General features: G+C 41.0%; 1 protein-coding gene across 7 annotated transcripts in view; it reads left to right on the top strand.

Annotated features, from left to right (window-relative positions):
- Window positions 1–26647, top strand: part of MTUS1 (microtubule associated scaffold protein 1) — a 172172-nt gene that overhangs the window by 135402 nt on the left and 10123 nt on the right. For 5 of the 7 annotated variants that reach the window (XM_043559987.1, XM_043559960.1, XM_043559978.1 and 2 more), the window contains 5 exons: window positions 7311–7377; window positions 23495–23709; window positions 24518–24623; window positions 25902–25975; window positions 26121–26216. In XM_043559987.1, the coding sequence (XP_043415922.1) occupies window positions 7311–7377; window positions 23495–23709; window positions 24518–24623; window positions 25902–25975; window positions 26121–26216 (558 nt within the window). Of the gene's footprint in view, window positions 1–6071; window positions 6297–7310; window positions 7378–23494; window positions 23710–24517; window positions 24624–25901; window positions 25976–26120; window positions 26217–26647 lie in introns of those variants that run through there. The other 2 variants (XM_043560016.1, XM_043559969.1) reach the window with 2 other exon arrangements.

Here is a 26647-nt window from a genome sequence, read left to right on the forward strand (position 1 = left end):
TGGAAACACTTCTACAACTTTCTTTTCTCTTTCAAAATCACTCAGACTGACAATGGCAAAAGATAATTGCTTGTTGTTCTTGTATACATCTCTAACCAATATTAGCATTAACATTTTTTCCCTCAATTTTTTGTCTAACTGAATGTAGCTCTTCATATCACCTTTAGTTGAATGCTTTGAAAAATGAGATTGGTTATATATATATGGGTCGAGGAACACTTCCAAGGTAACTCCCAGTATGGGTCTGGGGACTTTGCAGAATTTCCATCCATTTCTAAAATGGATTGTGGTACAACAGATGCGAAACAGATTTTCTTTGCTTACTTAGTCTTCCCTGACATTCTACAAGGATGTTCGTTCAGGGACGAGTTAAAATGCATTGAGAAGCCAAGCTTCTATGAATGTGTGCTACTGGTATACCACCAAAAACTGCGATTATCTGAGCGGAAACACTGGGATGAACTTATACTTGAGCTGTTTAGATAATTTTTTTAATCACCGTCTTAAAAGATGCACATCCATAACATCTCAAGAAGAAAACTGTTCAGTTTGCTTGTTCTGTAGTTCAGTTTGTGCAACAAACCTGTGTTCATTTTCTACAGAGGCTACTGTGATATGGTTGCCTGTCTGGCGCAGGGGAGACAGAGGTGAATGAGGCTTGGTCTCTGTCTTTGCAAGTAACCAAGCTAATAGTCAGTTGGGATCAATATTTGATGAACATTTTACAGCTTTGTCCAAATACATCTTTTTGAGAGCAAGATAGACACATATACCTAGTTTTAAAAATTGTAGGGGTATATGGTACTTCTGTTGCTCTTTAATATGTAAGGAGGGAATTGGAAAGCTGGTTTATATTATCAACTAGGTAAAATTGGAGACCACGTAAGATCAAATGCAGGAAACAGTCTCTTTTGTGATAAACCAATAAATTTGTTTTACTGCCGCTAGCCTAACTGGCCCCATGTTCAATTCCTTTCTCTCTCACATGGAATGGGTCATTAAGTCCTGTGAGCCCTCATCCTACAGTGTTGCCCCCCCCTCCACCATCCCCTCTTTTCCATTCCTACTGTTGCCAACCTAGTTCAGACTCTAGAGAACTGTCCATTAGATTGTGATAACAACTTCTTAACTAGATTTTAGGCCTGCGCTCCCTTCACTCGTTTATCCCAAGCACTGCCAACAGATTCATCTTTCCAAAGCATTCCACTCTACTGACTAAAACCTTTGTCTACAGCTTACCTGTCCTATATGGTAGCTACTGTCTTTATGAAGTTTTGGACACTTGAAGTGCAGTAAGACTAACTTAAGATAGGTGGTTAAGCATTAAACTACACATGGATTTTGAAGACAGTATGAAAAAAATGTAAGATATCGTGTGAATAATTTTTCTGTTGACAATATGTCAACATGATATGTTGGGTATACTGACTTAAAATATATTAAAATTTAATCTTCAGTTTTAGGAAATGAAAATAATATACATGGCTCACATTATATGTCCTCTGGAAAACTCTGGGGTATAACTTGGAATATAAGATTCTATAATTTGGCATGAGCTGCTCTTTTTAGCCTCACCTCACTGCCTATCGGCTCTAGCTGTATAATTAGTGAGGTAGAGAAAAAGCAAGAGGGGTATAACATTCCTTGAATATTTACTAAGTTCTAGACATTCGTAACTTATTACATCTTGTCCAAAAACACAAATTGGAATTTACTAGTAAGAAAACTGAGGCATGGAGCTACAAAGTAACTCATCTATCAGCAGACAGCTAATTTTAGAGGAAGACCAGGACTTGAACCTAGGTCTAGGACGCTAGGAACTTAAAATCATCTATGAATGTCTCAACTTTCCTATTCTTTGTTCACATGCTATTTATTACTGGGCCACTGCCCTTCTTTCTAATATCTACATGTTCACATCTTATAGCAGCATCATACCACTATCTACACTTAATTTACATGGATTCACTATACAAACAACCAGTAGAAAATGCAAATTAAATAGATCAGGTAGTCCTGCCTTTCATGCCCCTCCATGAGGAGAGGCCCAGAAGTGGATGTGAGATGAGTTATGGAGCCTGCTCTTCCTTTGGTTCCTAAATCACTCACGTGGGCATGAACCTCCCACGGTCCATGTGATCCTGCTGTTTCAAGGTAATTTTTCCCCATACAGCCTTGCTCGTAAATACAAACCAAACTCTTTATCACATGCTCAGTTGGAGGAGGAGTAGATCGAACATTAGAAGAAAAACCTCACTTATTTGGATAAACTGACAAATGTTTGGTCAGTCTATAACAGGACAAACTCTTAATGAGTTTCAGGGATACTTTTACTGTATGTGAATTTCATATTGCACCTAATTTAGGTTTTAATGCCAATGTAATTGTGACTCCATTGGATTTCTTATAATTTGGGCCAAAAACTCCCTCTTTTATTTCCTGATCCTTCTGGCTCTATGTTCTCTCTACCTTCTGGATTCTAGGGACACTTGCATTTCTCTGTCACTCTTTACCTTGTATTACAGATAATTATTTGCACTCATTTAGGCTTTTTAAGACCAGAAGCTCACTGAAAGTAGGGTCTGTGTCTAGTTCCTTCTTAGGAAATGACCCTAGTACTTATGGCCAGACTTTATATAACAGATGTACATTGTATACCTGAACAAACAAATGGATGAATAGACAGGATGGAATCCCAAATGTAAGATGAACATATAAAGTCTTGATGCAAAAGTTCTTTGCTCTTTATAATCAATCAGCAAATATTTACTGATTGCCTAATGTGTGCAGGACACTATTATAAAACAGTTAGAAAGGACAGGCATAAACAGGGGAAAAGTTAAGTAATTCTTCAGAACAATTTTCCTCTTAACCCTTTGGTTCTCTCCTACCCACTATACAAGTGATTGATGGATTGATATGTGGATAAGCAGACGTAGATTGTAGGTATAGACTGATCTGTGTATACATATATATCTTATTCCTGAGTTTTTCCCAAGTGGCTTTAGAGCATTAGAGTGTGGATAAAAATGATTGATTATAGGGAATCCTAGAGCTATCGCTTACCCTTTGGTTGCAAGCCTGTTTAATAACTATAATTTTCCCATTCTAGTGGCAGAAATAATTCATTACATGGAAGTTCTAATAAGTGCCTCATGAATCTGGAAACTAATATCACACTTTCTGTTTCCCAGAGGACACATTGTTGATGGTTTCAGTTTATTCCAATTCCAGGTCTATCCTTGGATGGTTGAGCAGTGTTCTGTGTAGACAGCCAAAGTGAAATGCAGCCTAAAGTAGCACCCAAACAAGGTGAATTTTGAGTGACACTAGCAGGCTACTATAGGTAAAAAAAAGTCTCAGGGCAAAAAAAAAAAGTGGACATGATTCATTGTGTGAGTGGTAGGGAGGAGGTGGGAGAGGGTACCCGTCTGAGCGATCTGACATGGCTCTTTTCTACAAAATCCCCTGTGCTGGTGGTGCTCTTCAGTAGCTAGCAAATTCAGGCCCACTGATGGGATGGCAGCCAGAGACTAAGTGCCTGTGTTTCAGGGACCCCTAATTAAATTATAGTGAGTCCATTTTTTTTTCCCTTGGAGCACTTCCTATATTAATAAGTGCGTAGAAAAGCAGATTTCTATCCAGATTCCTACCTCCTGCTTTCCCCCCCCCACATTGTATAGAATTCTGCATGTTAAAATACAAAGAGAATTAAATAAACTTGTTATCTTGACTATAAAGAGTTTATCATCTAAGACTGAAGCACTGATAGAGGAGCCGTTGAATAAAAAGAAACAAGCAATCAGCAGCTGAGTGACAAAATGCATTTTCATCATCTACAAGTAAAGGATAGATCTCTTAAAGGGCAAGCTCCCAGAGAGAGTCAGGCAGAAACTGACACAATGGTGTGGGCACTGCGATTTGCATGTCATATAGGATCACGTATAAAGCCCTTAGTTTTTCCTTTATCTTCTGCCGCTTCCCCCCAGATGAGGTCATCTGCCTTGAATGATAAGAGAGTTGGGCCCGGCCATTTTAGTTCTATTCAGGTCCCAATTTTGAAGGCAAGAACCATGTCTTAAATTTCTTGCATACTTTTCCCCAGCGTCTGAAATGGTGCTTTGTTAATTGACAGAGTAATAATTTGCCAATCAATTCAGAAAGATAAATGTCATCTCCAGGTTTTGGGGAAAGGGAGATGGTAACTATGATTGACATTGAACATTCCCTTCAGGGTTATGTAATGGGTCAGGTCAATTTGTTCTTGTGGAGGTGGGACATGGGTAGCAAGTGTGATTTGTACAGAACAGGAATTGGGAGCCTAAACAGGAGCTGGATGTTGGAGATTCTTGGACCTAGGGTGAATTTTATTTTTCATGGACTAAATGGAATAGTTTTGGGGGGTAAGGGCATCTGTGTGTACAAAGACCATGGGACAATAATCAAGCAGCCCCCTGCAAGGTCCTGTGGAGGGATGCTTTCACTAGCATCGGAATGAATTTCTGGAGATCAGGACTGGAGTGGAAGTTGCACTAGTAGAAAAAGTGTGATAGAGTCAAAGCTCATGAGGAAGAATGGACTGACTTTGGGACAACACATTTAGACAAAAGAGAGACAAAGATGACCTCACGGCTTTCCTGTCACTGTTGACTCAGACTGACAGAGATTGGAAGCTGTCAGTGGCTTCTGGGACAGGAAGGTGGGATGCAGTAGAGTTGGGGGAAGTGTTCACATGAACTGAAATTCCTTGTCCCCCAAACCTCTTTAATAAGCTGAGAGATCATGTGGTAGGTGTTCGTGCCAGGGTATAAACGTTTTCATAAAATTACTTCTGGAAATTACATACCAACTTAATTTTTCAATTAAGCGATTTTTAATTGCTTGTGGGTATCTAGTAAAGCTGTCTTCTGGTGTTTTTGACAATTGCATGACAAAACTTGCTGGTATTGACTTGAAATAGATCACTAAGCAAAGAAAATTAAGGCCTAAATTTATGAGATTAAGAAAGGCATGTATTACATCTGTTTCCATTCGCTTTTCTTCCAATTTTATCCAGGTTGATTTTTCCTGAGACTTTAATTTCTACATTAGAACACTCATTACTTGTTCATTTTTTAAAACCTGAACTCACGGATTTGTTTTGTTGTTATTTTTTTTAACTAAAAAAATATATATTTATTTATTGTTGAGAGCATGAGCATGAGCAGGGGGAGGGGCAGAGAGAGGGAGACAAAATCTGAAGCAGGCTCCAGACTCTGAGCTGTCAGCACAGAGCCTGATGCGGGGCTCGAACCCACGAACTGCGAGATCGTGACCTGAGCCAAAGTCGGATGCTTAACCGGCTGAGCCACCCAGGCGCCCCTGGACTCACGGATTCGTAATTTCAGAACAATTTAATACGGCACTTTAAAAAAATCAAGCATTGAGAATACCATTAATGGCAAAGTGTACTCAAGGAGAAAGTGTTTCTTAAATTCCAGTCACTGTTAACTACCCATGTGACAGTGTTAGCATGCCATTGTTAACTTCCTTAGCTCTTTAGTGAGAGACCACTACAAAGTAAAAAGTACAAGTTATAGAAGATACCTGATCTCCCACTCTCCAGTCAGCACTGCACACTTTAACTTTAAACACCAATAGACCGTGTTCTAAGCATTCAGATTAAATTTTGCAGCAAACACCATTCGTCTTACTGTGTCATTGTGAATTGTAAGTCACAAAACACACACTTGGATTGTTCTTTGCCTCGTTCACAGGCTCCTTTAGTATACAGGTTTTGGAGAACACGTTTCTCTTTTCTATTAGTAAGTGTGATCATCTAACGACCTCAATTAGAGAGGGAACTAAAAAGGTTCACAAATCTAAAAATAACTCCATTATCCAGGCAGAGAAGGTCAGTTTTTCTTTGCACTGTACCAGCTGATATTTAAGTAAGTGGCCATCGATCAGTCTAATGTCTGGCTCTCGTTTTTCATAAATGAAGGGCTGTGGCTTTAAGTAATCGCGGGCTGTTTGTGCCAAAGGCAGAAGCTGCAGCAATCAGCTTCTGAGAGGAGAGAGGCATACGGTAACCTGCAGGATGTGAAGTAAGGCTAACCGAGGACCAATCATGCTCCTCCCGGTAGAGCTTTGAATGTAGGCAGACCCGACTGGTGGGTGGCGTGGCCACCTGTGCACTTCTTGGACGGTGCGGGGTGGGGGGGGGGGGTGGGGTGGGGACAGGTGCAGACAGAAGCTGGAAAATGGGCTGCTCCAGCAGCAAAATGTGTCTCTATCCTCCCTGTGCAGCAACAAGGGTAATTAGTATTTGCTTATAGTGCGTTTCTGGGAGAATGTCAGGGACTGAGGCAGAGCTTGTCTGGAATTAGGGGGGAATGCTTGGAATGACGAGCAACTCTTGCCTGCAAAAGACTGGGTCTCATGATCTCTGCAATACTGTGATCAAGATGCGGCAGGAGCTCCGTCTCGGGTGATCCTAGTGAGGGCATTTTCAGAGAGCTCTGAATTCTGCCTTTTCCTTAGTTATGCCCTGGTGGTAGGGAATCAACCTTTTAAGAAACTGTATCTATCGCTCTGTGTGTGTGTGTGTGTGTGTGTGTGTGTGTGTGTGTGTGATTGCTTTAAGTTGCTGGTAACTTGGAAATTGTTCTTTTTTTACGGAATTAATAATAGCTTTTTTGATACGGAAACAGTTGCCTGATATTCTTTGATTTCATTTCTCTTAACATCTCCTTACAATTATAGCTGATCCCAAATATAATAATCCTTAGAAAATAATGTGGGGCTGGGTAAAATTAGTTTAATTTTGTCTTTTTTTTAAGGATTCTTTTTCACTGTGGCTTCTTCCTTTTAGGACTGACATTGTAACAAAACTTTTTTATTTGCAAATCTAGGACAAAGTGCATATAAGTGCGTATGTTTAGAACATTAAATATTTATCTTAAACTGATTAGTGCTTTATTGCCCTTGGAGGAGAATGCATTAAGTCTTAAGTATGCATTTGCTGAAAGGTTCTATGGATTAGCAATGAAGCATGGCTCAAAGTAAATATTTTTAAAAGTACCATGCCAGTGAGTGTCTCCAATGATGGTTTGACGAGAACCTGAAAAAATAAAGATTTTTGAAACATGAATTTCCTTAACAACTAAGGGACATCTGTGTTTTTTTCACAACACAAACTGTTTAGCTTAAATGATTCATATCTTGGCTTCTCGATTCTGAGTCTCATTTTCCTGGTGATAACAAATGTGTGCCTTCACTGAAAAGGACCCTCCTGAAAACATGAGTAACTTGATGTGTGTTTTCCACAGCGGGAGGAAGCGCTGAAACAACACAAAACCCTATCCCAAGAACTTGTTAACCTTCGAGGAGAGCTAGGTAAGAGCTTTTTTTCCTTTGCGTGTGTGTGTTGTTTTGTTTTTTTCCCCCTAAGTTTGACAGGATGAGGGGACAACTGGCAAATTCGGTTCTCCTAATCTGCATTATGGCTGGAGTTGCACGCTGGCAGTTGTTAGCTGTCCCACTCTGGTATCTGTGCAAACACTTAATATCAACATTTCTTTTGAATCTTGGCAGCTTGACCTCAAGTTCACAGAATTCCTGGCACTGATCTGACTAAGCCTAGCAGAGCTTTTGATGACCAAAACATTTCTCTTCCTGAAGACAAGGACAGAGCGAGTTTTGTAATTGTGTGGGTTCCTCTTAAATAATTCTGTCATTTTTTTTTTTCCCCAAACCTCTTTCCAGATTAAAAAGTGGTGAGAAAATTTCCTCTCTGGTAATAGTAATTGCATTATGCTTTCCTTGGGGCAGTTTGCGAGGAGGAAGCATGTAAAGAGAAGGATGCTGTGCATCCCGGATAGCCTGTCTGAAGAAAGCACACTCTGTGCTAATGTTATAATTTGAACAGGGCTGATGGTGAAGGACCCAGTTCTACCAGGAGCCATGTGCCCCTGAAGTCTGTAACACCCACCATCCAGTGCTGCTGTTCGTAGGCTGAGCTGAGTTTTAGTTCTTGACTCTCCTGGAAGGGTCTTCAGGGTTCATGCAACAGAGACCATCTTGCCTTCCCTACCTCAGCTACTGTGTTGGAGTGAACCATCTGTCTTGGGATGCCCATGTCTGCCATGGGCCCCTCAGCCCTAGAGAATCAGCTTCCTGCTTCAGCTTCAGCCCAGTTTGGAGTTATTCATTAAAAGGCTGAATTCCTTCCCCTTAGCAATTTCCTATGTATGCTCACAGCCTCCTCCTAAAGTGTGAGTAGGTATGTGTATAAATAATGCAAAGGCAACAGCCAGAGACGAAAATTGTGTTCATCCAGTTCTAGGAGAAACCTGTCTTTGGACAAGACCGGAATTTCAACATTGTCAATATAATTGGCTGGACTTAATTTTTTTTTTTCTCTGCCACCCCCCAACCCTGGGCAAAGATTAAATAGCAGTGAATGTGGGGCCAAGGTTTGTCTCTGTGTTCCTTTTCTGTTTTCACCTCCCAACGGGAGGCAACCACAAACTGCTGACTACCCCTCCAGATTCTTAATACCTAGCTGGGACATCATTTTCTCCTGACCTTATTTGAAGCGATGGAAATGAGGAACTCTTTATAGAAAAGTAATTTTAAAACAGATGGAACTTCAGGACCCCAAAGAGTTGAAAATTCTAGGCAAACCATTCAAGGAAACCACAGCTGAGGAACAGGCCTCCTGGCGTTAGCATTTGAGGCTTTCTGTCCTGTTACTTAACTAGACAGCTGCCCTTTTGATTACCCAGATGACCAACTTAATTTGCTTTTGTGTGTGCCTTAAATAACGTAATGGATATAGAGTTGAGCAGGTCAGGAAAGAGGCCTTTTGTGTGTGTTTCAGAGTTCATTATGACCCAGTGGAGGTGGAGACGAGCCTCCCTGATGGTTCACGTTTCGGCCTCTCCAACATGGGGCCGAAACGCCAGCGGAACACTGTTCTCATTCATGCTGCTTGAATAGGGGATCCTCTTCTTACCTTTTAGTGGATAGCACAATTAAATGATTTAAAGTGGGACCCGGGTCCTCAGCACCTCCACTGGGTACGTAGCCTGACAGGAAATAGCTGTCACAGTTTGTACCCGTTCTCAACTTTCCATCTGTGATAAGGAGAGTGTGCCGTGGTGTTCTTTCACCACTGCTGTCCACGCGTCCGGATGCAGTGGTTGGCCTGTCCGTAGCATCCGGTCACCCAGGTGGGAGTTGGGTAGGAGTTGGGTTAACGCGGCAGTAGGGGACTTTTGTCAGGGTAATGTGATGACATTAGGAACGGTTTTCAATGGAAGGGACAATTGGGAATGTGTCAGTGCTCCCATTGAATGAGGTAGAACTTCTCAAGTAACTATGTAAAGCCTTTTGGGAATGGTCTCAGTTCTTTGAGGGGAAAGAAGAGAAAGCATGACGTAGTTCTTCTGATGGAAACAGTCCAGGAAGAATTCTCCAGAAGCTGCCAGTGGGATTGTTTGTGGCACGAACTAAGATGAAAGACAACAGGTTACATAGCAAAGTTCGAAATGCGATTTTAAAATTTGAGGCAGTACTATAGAATGGTTAGACTGTGTGGTCACAATAACCAGGTCCAGACCTTTCGTAGCTGGGTGACCTAGGGCAAGTCACATTACAGGTCTTGAGTCCCAATTTCATTATCTATCACATGCGCTAATAATTGTCTGCTCAGGGATAGTCATGAGGAGTACCTGAAGTAACTCACTGTAGAGTGTGTTGCACCCAATGTTAACTACTATTAAATAGTTACTATTAAGCTAACATGTCTCCATTTTATAGCTGTGTAATAGTCACATTTGCTGTTTTGTGGGGGTATCAACCACACTGCAGGAAGGAATTGTAATTAGTCTATATTACTAGAAACCTCTCAGGATGGGTTGTTTTCTTGTCTTCAGACTCAAATGCCAATGAGACGTGATTGATCCCCTCCTGACACGGTCCAAGTGCTTGCAAAGTGGAGGACATAGTCTAGCCTTTTGTCCGTGGATTCCTAACTAGAAGTTGCCTAGCTTCTTTGAGTCCAGTTTCCTCACTGGGGGTATGAAGTTAATCTGTATTTTTCTGGGTTGTCGCGGAGCTTGAGTAAAATAGTAATATGTATGAAGCAACTGGCCATGGTACCTGGTCCACCACAGGCACCTCAAGAGAGCCTTACTACCACCACCATCATCCAGGAATCCACCGTTTCTCTCCAAAATATGGGGGGGCTGTTGGATCCACTCTCTAATGGGGTAATGTTTCTTTATCTTCTCTATGAAAATTAAGGCAAGGTTCTCAAACTAAGAACTGCAGAATATAAAAGACAACTCAGACTCAGGAGCACCAAAACCCAAGTAGAGTCTGTGATAGTGACCTTCAGAATCTAACTGCCTCCAACCCTCCCCTCCATTGACTAACTTCCCTTTTGTCTCAGTCGTCACCCTGACAAGTGTCCTGTGCTGCCAAGTTAACCCAACTTCCCTCAGAACAAACCCATGAGGCTCCCCTCCTTCCACTGGGTCCTCGATACTTGACAATCATGTACTTACTATGATCTTGTGTTTCCTTATTGTCTCCAGATAGTAAAAAAAAATTTTTTCCAGAGAGTAAATTTCTTTCAGAGATTCTTTCCTACTTCCTATGGGGAAAAACACATGTTCTCCATTTTCACAAGTAATTGGTAAATATTTATGGGTATTTGAGGGTTTTAAAATTTCTTTTTATTTAAGAATAGTGTGCAAAAAGTTAAAACTGTGAAGTGAGGACAAAATAGCCCATATTCCACTAGGAGACTTTACTTTTGCATATTTCCTGTGTCTTTGTGTATATGAGAGTAGACAATTTCATATCTTGACTTTTTTTTTATTCAGGTATCACTTACCTACAATGGAATGCTTATTGGCAAACACATACACTCATGTAACTTACAGCTTTATCAAGGTATTAAAGCTCACTATCCTCCCAGAAAATGCCTTCATTCTCCTCTCTGGCAGATGATACCCCTCTTCTCCAGAAGCAAACAATGATCTGATTTTTATCATGTAGATGAGTTTCGTGTATTCTAGAATTTCATATAGACAGAAACATACATCATATTCTTTTTGTGTCTGGCTTTTTTTTTTCCACACAGCAACATGATTTTGAGATTTGTCCATGATATTTTATGTGTATTCTTATCTTTTTAGCTTGTGTCGAGCACTTTTCCATATTGCCTCATACTCTTCATTATGGTCATGCTGAATGACTTGGGAAAGTTCTGTTGAGTGGAGATAGCTTAATTTCACTTACCCCTATAGTGTTTAGTATAGTGAGGGTTTCCTTGTCGGCTGTTATCCCATTCATTCCCGTGGTTTCATCTACAACCTGGAGGGTGATGATGCACAGATCTAGTTTTCGAGTTCTCTCCTTCCGAGGCTGCAGATGTATTTTTCCCGGTGAAGAGCTGCCTCCAGGAAAGCCAGTCTGGGGTAATCAGGCCTTTCTGTTTCCCCAGCCCTTTGCTTCCTTGAACTCTCTGCCATGTCTCCTCATTCAGACCTATTCCTCAAAGTCTGCTTATCGTCTTCTGAAGTGGCATCATTCTTCAGTTACCACCTAAGCTAATGACAGGTCTCACATGCCTTGTCCTCCTCTCTCCTCCTCAGCCTTCTGGCTCCTGCTGTTCTAATTTAAGCCCCATAATTTCTCCCCTCAAATACATGTCAGTGGTCATCCAACAGGCCACCTTGCTCCAGGCCCACTTCTCTCCAGACTATATTAAAATAAGTCTCACATCTGTCCTCAACTGGACATTTTTAGCAAATATAAATGACTTCATTTGGGCTTTGGGGAAAAGTCCAAATAGACTGTATTCACCATGTATGATTTGACCAGAACCTTCCAGCCCAACTTCATGATATCGGGATGCTCATTTGCCTTTCTTCACACCTTCTTTCCCCTCCCCATGCCTTAGACACGGGTCCATTCATACCCCTTTGGCCCTCTTTGGCACATGTTACCCCCTCTGCTTGAAATGTGCTGTCCCTTTTTCACCGCCTTTCTATTGTTTGCCTCCTAAACACCTCACTAGCTAAAACCTAGCTAAGTCCTAGCTAAAAGACCTTATCTTCATTTGAGTTTTAGTTCATCTTTCAAGAAAAGTTAATTGTGCCTTCTACTATGTCCTTCAAGATACTTTGTTATTGTAGTTATTTGTTTTTAGACCTCTTGTCACATTCTAGAACCATGAGCCTTTCAAGGGCTGTATCTCCTTCACCTTTGTAGCTCAATGAGCTAAGATCTTGTGCCCGGCACTTAGTATTTCAGTGAATGAATGATTTTTATATTGAAGGTGGTAACTAGAGAAAGTTGGTTTATCTGTATAATACCTAATATTCAATGGTTTTTGTATACAAATGTTTTCCTATAAACCTTTTAAAAATAACAAGTATGTTTTTAGAAATGAATAATAAACAAGGTGAGCTATAATTCTGTTGGGAACATTTAAAAAAAATTAATGTTTATTTATTTTGGAGACAGAGTGCAAGCAGGGGAGGGGCAGAGAGAGAGGGAGACACAGATTCTGAAGCAGGCCTCAGGCTCTGAGCCGTCAGCACAGAGCCGGATGCAGGGCTCGAACCCACGAACCGTGAGATCATGACCTGAGCCGAAGTCGGATGCTCAACCGACTGAGACACCCAGGCGCCCCTCTTGGGAACATTTTATAATTATGTCTGATAATCCCAGTTAGATCATTTTGAAAGTGTCAGCCCTTGAAATAGATTACAGTTCAATTGAATGGTCAGTATCCACAACAAATATTTGGCCTCTGAGATAGGGAATAAATCTGTCACTCTAATTTTTTTTTTTTTTTTTTTTAAAGAATCATGTTGGATCAAAACTGCCATAATAGAGAGCCATAATGGGGCACCTGGGTGGATCAGTCGTTTAAGCATCCGACTTTGGCCCAGGTCATGATCTCACAGTTCATGGGTTCGAGCCCCACGTCAGGCTCCGTGCTAACAGCCTGGAGCCTGCTTCAAATTATGTCTCCCTCTCTCTCTGCCCCTCCCCCACTCTCTGTCTGTCTCTTTCAAAAATAAATAAACAAAAAAATAGAGAACCATAATTATGGTCTTTGGGGGTTTCTATTGTTTTTTGTTAATATTAATCATTAGAATCACATTTTTATCTAAATTAATGGAGGAAAGGTATTTTAGGTGTCAAAATTAATATCTAATGTACACCTTTTTCAGAGACCTTCCATCTATTTTTATTTAAGTTGTTTTTTTTTTTTTTAATCCTACTGAGACTTAAGTATTTGGTCAAATGAACTAGATGTCAAAAACTTGGGGCACTTGGGTGGCTCAGTTGGTTAAGTGTCTGATTCTTGATTTCTGCTCGTGTCATGATCCCACATACCATAAGATCGGGCCTGTATCGGGCTCTGTGCTGACAGAGCAGATCCTGCTTGGGATTCTTTCTCTCCCTCTCTCTCTGCGCCTCCTTGCCCGCACACATACAAGCTTGCTGTCTCTCAAAATAAATAAACATTAAAAAAAATAAAAACAACTTGAAATGCCTTTATTCACAGACATCCATATAAACTTAGTATTATTTGTAATGCGTTGTTCAGGTAATGCACATCTTTTTTATAGATCTGTCCTGGTTGTTTCTATATAATGACACAAGTGGGATTTGAACCCTTAATTCACTAAGAATTGCAGTAATTACCATAATTACAAAAGACTAGTTGATTTTTTTTTTCCTCTGTGTATAAAAATTATGCACTGGGTATGGTGGTAACATTACTGAGTGCCACCTCTTTCCTGACAGCAGTATTCAGCTCTTAGTCTACTGGTTAGTATTTTATTAAAAGAAAGGAAAAGGAAGGGAAGGAGGAAGGAAGGAAAAGAAACTGAGGCTTAAAAGTGAAGTAACCTTCCTGAGGTCAAGCAGCTAGAGAGCAAAGCGCCTGGCTGAGGACCTAGCATGGTTAGACTAGCAAACTCCTGCTCATCATAACAGGGAAAACCATGATGCAATATTTCAAAGGTTGGAAAATCATGTGATATAGACACTGCTTTGCATTGGTAATGACTTTTGGAATCTTTTTATCTGAGTCAAGAGTTCAAGACACACTGTTAGGTTAAAATAGGTTTTGCTATTATCAGTTAGGGAAAAGTGACTTAGCCTTGCCAAAAGCAAGGTATAAATTGTCTGATCAACACTCAACTGGTGTCTGTGAACTTGAGGCCACCATACACCTTGGCGCATGTGTTAATTCTTTCATTAGTTTGATCTACAGTTGTGGTTTAACAGGCTGTGTATTTCAAGTAATTTGAAAAACTCTTTACAGTTAGGTCACTTTGGAGTTGCACAATTCCAGAAGTGATTTTTGAAGTGGGATTTATGAAAAAAAACCTATTAACGTAATGAAAACTAATAGTATACCAAAAGAGAATTCTTTCTCTCACTGAGTTGATTGAAGATGGTTTTGACCACCTCAGACTTAGCCCATTTTTCCCTATCCACATCTGCCCATCCTAAATTCAGACTTTGGCTGGCTATGTCTATAAGTAAAAGGTTATGTACTGTCACCTGTATAGACGCGCAACATAACCGGGGGTATCAGTTTTGAAAGCCTGTGTTCCTTGTCCTAGCTTGTCCTTGTCCAGTTTTGATATGTTCAGTGTTGACTAATTTAATGTCATTTGTCCAGAATGGTGGTTCTCAGACTTCACTGTGTAATGAAATAGACTAGGTTAAAATGCTAATTCACAGTTCTGACTCAGGTGGCTTGGGAATGGAGCCCAGAAATCCACTCTTTTTTTTTTTAAGTTTATTTAGACACAGAGCGAGCTTGCATGTGTGTGCATGGGGGAGGGGCAGAGAGAGAGAGAGAGAGAGAGAGAGAGAGAGGGAATTCCAAGCGGGCTCCACACTGTCAGTGCAGGGCCTGACGCAGGACTCAATGCCACCAATAGAAGATCAGGACTTGAGTGGAAATCAAGTCAGACACTTAACTGACGGAACCACCCAGGCACCCCCAGCAACCCACTTTCAATGACCATTCAGGTGATTATCATGTAGGTGCTCCCTGGACTATACTTGGACACCATGCCGGTTGTCCAGAATGTTGTTTCTTTTACAGAACGTCTGTAAGAATCAGGTAAGCACAGTGAGCGAATAAACAGTAATGTCAAATAGTGCCAACTGAATTGAGCCCGTTCTTGTTTGTACCTAGGCTTCCAAATGTTAGGAATGCCATCAACTTTACCTGCCCTTTTGAACCTCGTACTCTAAAAATGAAGCATGAGGGACGTTTAACATTCAATTTATTACTTTGGTCTCAGTGTGATTTCTTTAAAGTCCTGCCTGATTTTTCTCAGGCCCGAAGCTTAGAACATGATGCCAATTATTCCGCCAGGCTTGCATCTCCGATCCACTTTCGTGCCTAAATGTTTTCGTTGGTCCATGGAATGTTGCTGTTGTGATTATGAGAACATCTGTTTTGCAGCATGTTGTTGGCCAGTGAGTAAGTTGAAAAACAGCAAAGCCTTTTCAGACTTGTGTTGGCAGGGAGAACCACAGGCCCCATGGAGACCCAGCTGGCACCTGTGTGCTCACATTGGCTGGTGGGGCCAGATCATCATCCCCCGTTTGCGTAAGGTTTTGTCAGGACTAATCAGTGTAGAGAAAAGTTGTTGTTGTTTTTTTTCCTTTTAACTTGCCTTATCTTGAAGTCTTTCTAGTTTCCACAAGAGAAAGAAGCCCTAATACTCTCAGGCATCCATTGTATGTATGAATTAACTTCTCTCTTCTGCCTCTCAGGTTGAGGAAATAGCCACAGAGATCAGGTTCTGGGTTCTGTGCTGCAGAACCTGAATTGAAAATGTTGAGTGGATTGAGTTCTGGACCCAACTTTGCTATTTCAGTTCCCATTCCAGTAAAATGAGATTTAAGATGAGGACCTATTTTATTAACTCAAAACACTATGATATTACATGAGAGAATAGAAACGAGAGCATTTTGTACAAGTACGAAACTGAGCTTTAAATGTAAGATGGTATTATTTATGGGAGAATTGAGGGTGCAGGCATTTTTTTTTTGTAAAAGTAGATTCCTAATAAGTTATGATTAGGGAGTGGCTTTGAAATCACTTCGCGTAGATTCATGTAATTCCCAAGAGCGATCAGAAAGCCCTTCATAGCTCATTATGAAATTTAGAAAAAGACTGTTGTGTATCACATGACTGCCACATTTCTCGGTCATATGAAAAAGTAGTACGTCTTGGCAAGTAAAACTCGGACGTCTTCTGAGATGATCATTCCACAGAGAGTTTGTGAAGATGTGCTCTACAAAATCCTCACCAAATGCTATGGTTAGCCGATCAGGTGGTATTTGTTCCTGCCTTGCAACACCAGGAAATTGAGATGTGGAAAGTTAGACTTTCCCGTTGTTGGACAGTCTGGGTACCTACCCTTTCGTTGTTTGTAGGCTGCTGCCCTTCCCCCAAGTAGAAAGTTACTTTTTAAAAATGGCTTATTGATTACTTTATTCACTTAAATCACTGTCTCCAGTTTTAAACAGACCCTGGTTTCAGAGAGTAACCTACGTAGCCCGTCAGTCACTCTGGCAGCGTGTCCTGACTGGATTTCTCTTCCATAGAGTAAGAATAATATTATGAAGGGATTATGCTCCTATGATAGAAGATAGTGTTCCCATTCACGGTTCTGGGGCTGGGCCATAGGAGTAGTAAGATAAGCTATAGATTGGTTTCCCCCTTTGATACGCAGGTGGGAGCATATTTTACATGCACGTTGCTTTTCCACTCAACATTCTTAAAGATCAATACACAAAGAACTTTATCAGTCTTTTTTAATAGCTGTTGAATGATCTTATTCCATCACATAGATACAACGCAAATAATTTAACGTGTTCCTTCTTGGTGGACATTAGGTTGTTTCTGATGTTTTGCTGTTACAGAATTGCTCCAGTGGATAACCTCAAATGTCCTTCATTTTACACGTGTGGGAATATACCTGTAAGATAAATTCTTACTGGTGGAATTGCTGGGTCAATGGACTATGCAGAGAAAACATGACAAGCCAAAATTGAGGGTCATTCTAAAAATACCTGACTCTTGAAAATTGTCAAGATTATGGGGGGCAGGAGGGGGAAGAAAGACCCACTCACAGACCAGAGAAAACTGACGAAACATGACAACTAAATGCAATGTCATATCTTGCATAGGGTGCTGGAACAGAAAAAAAGGGGCAAAGTATGGAGTTTAGCTCATAATACTATACCAATGTTGGTTTCTTAGTTTTGTTAATGTCCCTTGGTAATGTGCAGTGTTAATGTTAGGGGAAAATGGATGAGAGGTATCTGGAAACTGTTCTCTCTTTGCAGCTTCTCTGAAGAGCCAAAGTTTTTCTAGGGGCACCTGGGTGGCTCCACCAGACAAGTGTCCAGCTTCGGCTCAGGTCATGATCTCACGATTCGTGGGTTAGAGCCCCGCATCAGACTCTGGGATGACAGCCTGGAGCCTGTTTTGGATTCTGTGTCTCCCGCTTTCTCTGCCCCTCCCCCACTCTGTCTTTCTCTCTCTCTCACAAGCAAATAAAACATTAGAATTTTTTTTAATTATCCTAAAATTTTGTCTTTAAAAAAAAAAAAGCATAGTGTTCCAGTGTCAAAACCTTAATTGTGAGTAATGTCCCGTGATTATGTAAAATGCTAACAATTGGGGCAGCTAGATGGAAAGGGTACAGGAACTCTGTGTACTCTCTATGTACCTTTTCTGTAAAATTATTCCACAATTACAAGTTGTTGTTGTTGTTTTGTTTTTTTGTTTTTTTTTTAAGCAAGTATATATCAGGGCGCCTGGGTTGCTCAGTCAGTTGAGCCTCCGACTTCAGCTCAGGTCATAATCTCGTGGTCTGTGAGATCGAGCCCCGTGTCGGGCTCTGTGCTGACAGCTCAGAGCCTGGAGCCCGTTTCGGATTCTGTGTCTCTCCCTCTCTCTGCCCCTCCCCTACTCATGCTCTGTCTCTCTCTCTCTTTCTCAAAAATAAATAAAACATTAAAAAAAAAAACTTTAAAAGCAAGCATATTTTCCCTGAGAAGTATGTGCTGTTGAAAAAAGAGTGAAGGTGTCCAGCACTGAAAAGCAGGTGTCTGATTCCCCAGGTGGCCAGAGGCGGGGGTTAGGAGGGGGACCTAAAGCAGGCAAGAAATGTAGGACACAGACATCTTGATCCCCCCACAGCTGGTGCAGAGAAGGGTTGGCCCCCATGGCACGCCTGCCAGAAGCACCTAGAGAAAGTATGTGTGTACAGTTGGGGAATGAAGTCGTCTTATTTTCCTGTTAATCTTTTCTTTCTGTCACAATCTCTGATGTGGCATCATGAAAGCGTGTGTGACTTCTATGTGACCTTACCTCCTCCTCTTTATTTTTCCTTTTCTTCTTTATACTTGATGTCCAGTTTAGATAAAATCACCTACAAGTTGGGAAAGTCCTATTACATCCAGTGCCAAGAACAAGAGAACTATGGTACCCTATCCTGTGTGTCTGTGTGTGTAGCTTTGAATGCTACACAAGGCTGCTTTTTAACTGTCACATTCTGTCGTGGAACCACAAGCCTGTCTCTGACAATTCTTCAAACGCATTTGAACGGGTGGTCTTTTGTAAGGCGGGTAAGGATAACCGCAACATTTATTTCACGCTGACTCTGGTCAGACACTGGGTCAGGGGCTTCGTGTGTGTTATTTTATTTAATCCTGCAGGGAAGCTACCAATATTAGCTCCATTAAAAAAAAAAATGAAATGAAGGTTTAGAAAGCTTAAATAATTTGCTCAAACCATGTGGCAGGTAAATGGTGTGACTGAGAATTGGACCTAATTATTCTAGCTCTGTTCTATGAAGACTTTTATTTATGTCCCTGAGAGTTAAAATATTTGGGGTTGTCTCGTGATGAACCATGCTACCCAGATTCAAAAATGAAGGAGTCATGAAGAATATGACCAAGTTAGGGCCATGGTTGTGTGGTGCTTTTCTCTGTAAACATGCATTTATCAGTTACCGAAGGGAAACTGATGTCTACGAGATGGAGAGAATACAGGTCTAGCCTCCCCCTTGAGAAGAGGTCCCCAGGACAAATTAGGTAATAGCTGCGCGTGTGCTTCTTGGGGATAAGGGCTAGAGGACCCCGGATGAATCCAGCTCTCCTTTTCAGAGATTATAATTGGCTGTGACATGGAGCCTTTTCCAGAGGTCATCCAAATAAGTTATATGAAAAGGAGAAAATTCAGGCATTTGTCCATTTTTCTGAAATGTTTTTTTTTTCCTTGCTCAGTTCTATATGCTTGAACCATGTTGTGTTCCTGTTCTGTCATTGGCCGAGAATTCTGCATGGGCATAGTTTGTCCCGGGGCGAAAAGGGCTGCCTCTAACACGGCCTGTGGCTTTAGGGCTGGTCTTGTAAATGAGTTGGTTTCTTTCTTTCCTAATTCTGCAAACTCATGCTGAGGCGGACGCTGGAGAGAACTTTTGCTGCATCCCAGTGCGTGTACAAAAGTTACGGGTGTCCAGCTCTTCCACTGGCAGTGGCCTCTCGGCACCCTTAGTCACAGACCTGCTTTTACCAGTCGCCTGATGGAAGGATTAAGACACCAGGACAGAAAGATTCCTTTGTACTGTATGGATTTGGTATTTGTGCAACAACTTCTTGAAAACAGTGTCAGCTTGCACTGAAAACCCCTTGCTCACTTGCTGGAAATTCTGAAAGATCCCCTGTTTTATTTTGGCTTTGCTGGGTGCCTGCTTCACTGTCTGAAAGAGAGTGGCTTTCCGGAGAGTAAGCGAGGACAAGACCAGGCTGAGATGGCCTTAAGGAGCTCTCCTAAACTGTCATCAGCACAAGGAAGGGGCCATGACTGAAGCCCCAGGTGACCTCCCACACTCCCCCCACTGTGTGTGTCTGGTGGAGAGGGAGCGCTCAGAACCCTTGATGCATTGGTTACATGGGTGTCCTTAAAAAGTGTTCCAAGAGTCTTTGTGCCAAATACATTTTTCCTTCAGGAGCCCAGGCCAATTAGTTCAAAGTAAAGCTGTTGGTGTGAGGGATGATTTCAGTCCAGCTGTTGTCTGCCCGGCACGCCAGGCCGGTAGCAGAGCAAAGGTCTGTGCACAGCTGTGGGCTGATGTCACTGCCTGGGGTTGAGCCCAAGCTTGGGATGGTTGTACTAAGGGCAGTAGACCCTTCTCTCCCTGTTCTGACCTACCCCTTGCATCCCCTCTGCCTTCCCTTCCCCTCACTCACAGTGGCAAACAAAATTAAACACTTACAAGCTTTTCCTCTTCTGTTATTTCTTTTCTTTTCTCTTTTTTTTTTTTTTTAAACAGGAAACGCCCTGTCCGGTGGCTAATGTGAGAGGATTTCCAGATATCCTATTTGATTTTAAACCCAGATGTACTGTAGATATACGTTCAAACTGACCGTTGTTTCATTACAAACAAATGTGTTAAAATTGGGCGGGTGTAGCATACTATTAACTTCATATAGATGATCTTCTAGTTTCTGGTTCACTTAGATATTTCTGTCTCTGATATGAGCTTTCAGATGGGCTGCGATCATACTATTGGTTTTTTTTTTTTTTTTTTGGCTGATCTCTGAAATTCCAAGAGAATTAAGTAAAAACGACATGAAACCAATAAGAAAGCTATTGGACATCTTCATTGAGTGCTTGCAAAATATTTTTCTGTCATCTTCTTTCATAGAGTGTTATAATGTAGATTCCCACAAGAAAGCTTGTGGGGCCATCATTTTGTTTGTGTACTTGGGAAGGTTAGTGGAAGCTAATGTTGTGTGTACCTGTTTGACTAACATTTGCCTTCTTGAATCATTTTTTCCCCTCCTTTGGTAAATAATTAGTACAATAAAAAGGAAAAGTGAAGAGTGTTATGTAACCATCCACATCACCATTATCTTTTACTCTTTTAAAGAAAAAATAATAATAACTTCCAAAATTTAGTTCCAAGGGACTGAATTGTCAGTCTGTACTGCATTTGATGACCCCAATAATCTGGCCTCCATCTACCTCTTTGGGTCTTATCTCCAGTTGTTATGCTTTGTGAAAGTTCTAGTCCCCAAGGCACGCCATGCAGTCTCCCACCTTTGTTCATGGTAGAATAGTTTTCACCCTCAGTATCAGGATGGCATTTATGTCACGTGGCTCAATTTAAAAAAAAAAAAAAAACTGACCAGATCAGAACCAGTGAGCTGCCATTTCACGCCCATTAGAATGGCTTATAAAAAATAATACAAGAAAAGAAAACAATTTTTGGTGAAAGTGTGGAGGAATTGGAACCATTGTGTACTGCGGGTGGGAATGAAAAATGGTGTAGCTGTCATGGAAAACAGGACGGTGTTGGCTCAGATAATAACAGAATTACCATATGACCCAGCAAGTCCACTTCCAGGAATATACTCAAAAGAACTAAGACAGGGACCTGGACAGATGTCTGTGCACCCATGTTTATAACAGCGTTCCCAACAGCCCACAGGTGGAAGTAACCCAAGTGTCCTTTGACAGATGAATGGTAAACAAAATGTGGTCTATATGCACAATGGACCATTATCCAGTTTTCAAAAGGAAGCGAATTCTGACACATACCACAACATACATATGACCCTTGAAGACATGCTGCTGAGTGAAATGAGCCTGGCACAAAAGGGCAGGTTCTGTATGATTCCATTTATCTGAGGTACTGATGTTACCTACATTTTACCACAACTTAAAGAAATTTAAGACCCCAACTTCCATACCGTCATAGCTGGGTGTAAACCATTGTGAGCGCCATTTATTAGACCCATAGGTACTTCCCTGTATTGTTTCTCAGAAGTGTATATCTTCTCAATTAGACAATGAGCCTCCCAAGGAGAGGCTCCATGTTGTTTCTCTCCAGTCTCTGGCACAAAAGACAGCTGGGTGGGGTGGGGGAGAAGCACAGGCTTTGGATGTAGACAATCAGTATCCAAACTGCTTACAACAGTCCAGTCTCCTGCCACTTATTTAGCTGTGTGCTTATAGGCAAATTGTGTACCCCCTGTGTTGACTTCCTTATTCATTTTGTAACAAGGTTCTCACAGGACTTCTGGGAGAGGTAGACAAGATAACGTGTGAGGAGCGCCATTCACTGAGTAGTAGTTTTTATTTTTTTTTATGTTCCTTTCCCCTTCAATAAGTATTTATGGATTTATTTGAATTTTAATGGTTCTCTTTAGAAGAAGCTATTCTTGTCATTATTCAATATGGTCCATTTTGCCTCTGAAAGAATACTAATAGGAGACAAGTGACTAATATTTCTACCACTACATGGCATGTTCCTAAGAAACCATGAAGACAAGTCTACCTCTTTGCTGGAAATTCATCCCAGGAGCCAGCCAGTTCCACATTACTTAGCTAGAATTATCATTAAACTAAACTGTCCTTTCTCTGCCCTAAAACAATCTTATTTCTTCCACAATTCCAGAAATCTATATTGCTTGCCAAAAGGGAGGTAAGGATTAACAACAGATGTACCAGTACTCTGTATTAGTCCATGGGTGCTTTAGGCTATTGAGAACACGAATTCTGACAGAGTAGCACTGGTTTCACCTGTATTGAATGTCAGTGAAGGAAGGTTAAAAAAGGCCAGAGTCAAACTCCTGACAAATGATCGAGATCTTCCAAGATTTATTACAATGTGGTTGTATTATATGCCTTTATGTGCAAATCTGAAAATTTTTCGTTAACGATTATGTGTTTGCAGTAGTGGTGGCGAAAAAGTAAGATGCTCCAATTTCAAATTCTGTTTTTCAGATAACTTTGCCTTTTAAAAATATCAACCTGTATATATCAACAATATAAACGATATATTTATATGATAGCTTTTAAAATGTGTTTTTCCTGAAGTTTTTATGCCCTGGTCATTTGTGTTCAACATATTCTAATACTTTGTTTTCGTTACTGTACTTTTGAAATCAGCTCAAATTAAGTGGAAGATTAAAATCCGTTTATTTCTTCTCTCTGGTCTTCCCTGTTCCTCTGTGTCTTAGCGTCTCCCTACTGGCTGGCCAACCTTAGAGACGCCTCAGCCAATCAGAGCCTCCTCTCCTTATGGCCCCCGCACTGATTGGGCAACATACAAAAGGGTGATCCTCCCTTGGAAACCTGGTTCTCAAGTACTTCTGTTACTTCTTGCTAGATGATTGTGTGGGGTTTTTTTGTTTGTTTTTGGTTTGGGTTGGTTTTGGGGGTGGGGGGTTGCCAGCGACCATTTGCTCTTGTTCTTATTTACTGTTCACTTCTATACTATTACCTTTGAAAGTCTGGTCAAGAGAGAACTGAGTACTGTGAGCACTGTGTTAATGTTTCCAGAGTCCTCACACCTGTGCTTGAATGTTAGGATTTTAGGACATTTAGCAGTTTAAATATCTTTTCCCTTTTTTCATCTCTTTTCAGTCACTGCTTCATCGACCTGTGAGAAATTAGAAAAAGCCAGAAATGAGTTGCAAATAGCTTATGAAGGATTTGTGCAGAAGCTGAACCAGCAGCACCAGACCGATCTAACAGAGCTAGAGAATCGGCTTAAAGAATTTTACACCGGGGAGTGTGAAAAGCTCCAGAACATTTACATCGAAGAAGCGGAGAAGTACAAAAACCAACTGCAAGAGCAGGTCTGTGCTTTTGGAGCCTGAGCGTGTTCTCCATCGTGGCTGTTTATTTGAATTCTGATTGTTGTTTGATGATGAATTTCCTTTGAACTTCCCTTTGTTTATTTAAATAAGTGAAAAGGGGTTTTTCAATTATTTTTTCCCTTATGATCAAAGCAATATTGGGTGAAAGAAAGGAAGACAAAAGAAAGAAAAGTAAAAACAAAAAACCAAAAAAGCCACCCTTTACCCTACTACCTGGAAGTAATCCCTTTGCATTCTGATGTTATACTGCAAAAAAATTATTGTGAATTTTTTATTTTTTAAAATGGCATTGAATAACCCATATTTTTCACATATCCTTGTATCATGAACTTGTCTTCAATTTCCTTGCTCCCCTTTAAAATCAGTTTTTCCTTTAGCAAATATTTACCGAATGCCTACGCCGGGCATGTGCTAGGGACTGAGGATACATAAAGGCCGATATGACAGGCGTGGATCTTATGTGGTCCTATCACTGTGAAATATATCCTCATTCCTTATGATGGACTTGGCCATTTCCATCCATGAACCCTGGAGAACTCGTGTGCTTGGACTCCCCCCTGGGGCGGGGTTGGGGGGGGGTGGGGGGTAAAAACAGAGTGGAGAATTGGGAGTGGCAGACCCAAGTCCCCAAGTCGGGTGGTTCTTTTCATGTGTTGGGCAGCCCTGTAACTTGAATGCAAGCTTATGAGTCAAATCTCCTAACGTTGCTGCTTACTATTCAACTTAAGACTTTTAACTTTACTGGTAAAGTATTGTTTCGGTTTGTTTGTTTTTTTTTTTCTTCTAGTTTGACAACTTAAATGCTGCCCATGAAACCTCGAAGCTGGAAATTGAAGCTAGCCACTCAGAGAAAATTGAATTGTTGAAGAAAGCCTATGAAACCTCCCTTTCAGGCAAGAATGCTTTAAAAAAAAAAAAAAATAGAATCAGGTCTAATGGAACAGCATGATATGTTTTAAAACGGAAATGATTCATAAACTTCCTTTCCAGAGAATACCCTGTGGTATTCAGTGTGGAGTGTTTTTGCTTTCTTTTTGCATTGTTCATTGTTAGCAGATGCCCTTTTCCCCTTAGGATGCAAATAATAGTTTGTCACAGATGCCAGCCTTTGAAGAAATAGGATGGATTTTAAAGAATGTAAAGGCCTTTTTGGTAGTAATTGTTCTTTACCAGTTGAGGTCCTGAGAAGTTAAAAGTGTTCGTTTACATCCTGGCCACAATAAAGGATCCATGCTGAGCACCCTCGCTCACCAACTCAAGTTGTACAAGGATGCTGTGAAATGCAGATGGCGCTTTTTGAATCAAGAAAGAATTTGTTTTGCTCGGTTCATCATGAGCGGAAGGGTTGAAGTAGAAGGAGAAGAAGGAGCCATTGCTTCCAGAACACAGAGTACCGCAGAAGTTGTTGCACTTAGCTCCATGCTTCCCACAGAGAAGCATGTGGGCAAGGGGTTAGAACTGGCTGGGTGACCTTTGGCAGAGGTTTTTCTTGTCAGAAAAATAGTTGTCGTGTGAAGTTAGAGAACATATAAAAGTGGTCCAGGGTAGACATTTAGTAAATGTTGTTCTTCCTTCATGCTAGAAATGGTTTTTATTTTTTTTTTAATGTTTATTTTTGAGAGAGAGAGATACAGAGTGTGAGTAGGGGAGGGGCAGAGAGAGAAGGAGATGGAATCTGAAGCAGACTCCAGGCTCTAAGTTGTCAGCACAGAGCCCGATGTGGGGCTTGAACTCATGAACCGCGAGATCGTGATCTGAGCTGAAGTTGGACATTCAACCCACTGAGCCACCCAGGTGCCCCTGAAATGGGTTTAGTTTTAGACTTCTGTTTGGGTCATGAAGAGCAAATGGAAAAGTGCAGAGAAATTCCAGAGCAGGAGTGTGCAGGCCAGTGTTTGAGGCCCTCCTCTGAGAAGGATTCTCTGTGTTTCCTAAGGCCTCTGGGCTTCTGTGGGCCTCCATGTTCTCCGTCATAAAATGGAAATATATCTGCCCTACTCCCTTCATAGGGCTAATCTGAGAACAGATGGTTTAATTTGTATAATAACATCTTATAAAGTAACATAGTCATACTGCTTCTTAATTAACTCTTACATCTACGTGCTTTAACAACTGTAGAATACAGTGATCTTATATGATGTCGTTGCCTCCCAAAAATTACTTCTTTCCAGAAATCAAGAAAAGCCATGAAATAGAAAAGAAATCCCTCGAGGATATGCTTTTTGAGAAGCAGGAATCATTAGAGGTGAGTACATCTCACTTAGCCCCGCCCCCCAAAAGTGTCCTCATTCTTGAGGTTCCTGTGGTTTGGGTAATGTTTCTGTGTACATTTGCTGTGTTTCTGGTGTCTGCTTGTTAACTTGTGTTCCACATTTCATTGTTTGTTTTAGAAACAAATCAGTGATCTGAAGAGTGAAAATGATGCTTTAAATGAAAAGTTGAAATCAGAAGAACAAAAAAGAATATCAAGAGAGAAAGCAAATTTAGTAAGTTGTGTGTGCTTCTCCATCACTCCTGAGTTTCCTTCTGCTCAGCTGCCTTTTAGGGTCCAGTCAGTGTTCAGCAGCTAGAGAAATAATAGGGGTTTGGAATCCTTCTCCAAATTGCAGAGTGATTTTTAAACTGGCTTGTTTCTTGGTGTCCTTTTAGAAATTCTAAGAACCACATACAGGTCAAGCCCAGTAGATTGCAAGCAGTCTAGGCTAATAACTTCAGGAAGACAGGACAACTGTCAGTGAGCATCAGGGTTTCATGTGAGGACTACTCTTTGTTTGTTTGTTTGTTTTTAAACTAACTGGTAGCCTGAGATATAATCGACATACCACGACATTCACCCTTTTAATTTTTTTTTTATATTTTTGAGAGACAGAGTGGGGGAGGGGCAGAGAGAGAGAGACAGAGACAAGATCCGAAGCAG

This window comes from Prionailurus bengalensis, chromosome B1 (genome assembly GCF_016509475.1).
Source record: "Prionailurus bengalensis isolate Pbe53 chromosome B1, Fcat_Pben_1.1_paternal_pri, whole genome shotgun sequence".
NCBI lineage: Eukaryota > Metazoa > Chordata > Mammalia > Carnivora > Felidae > Prionailurus > Prionailurus bengalensis.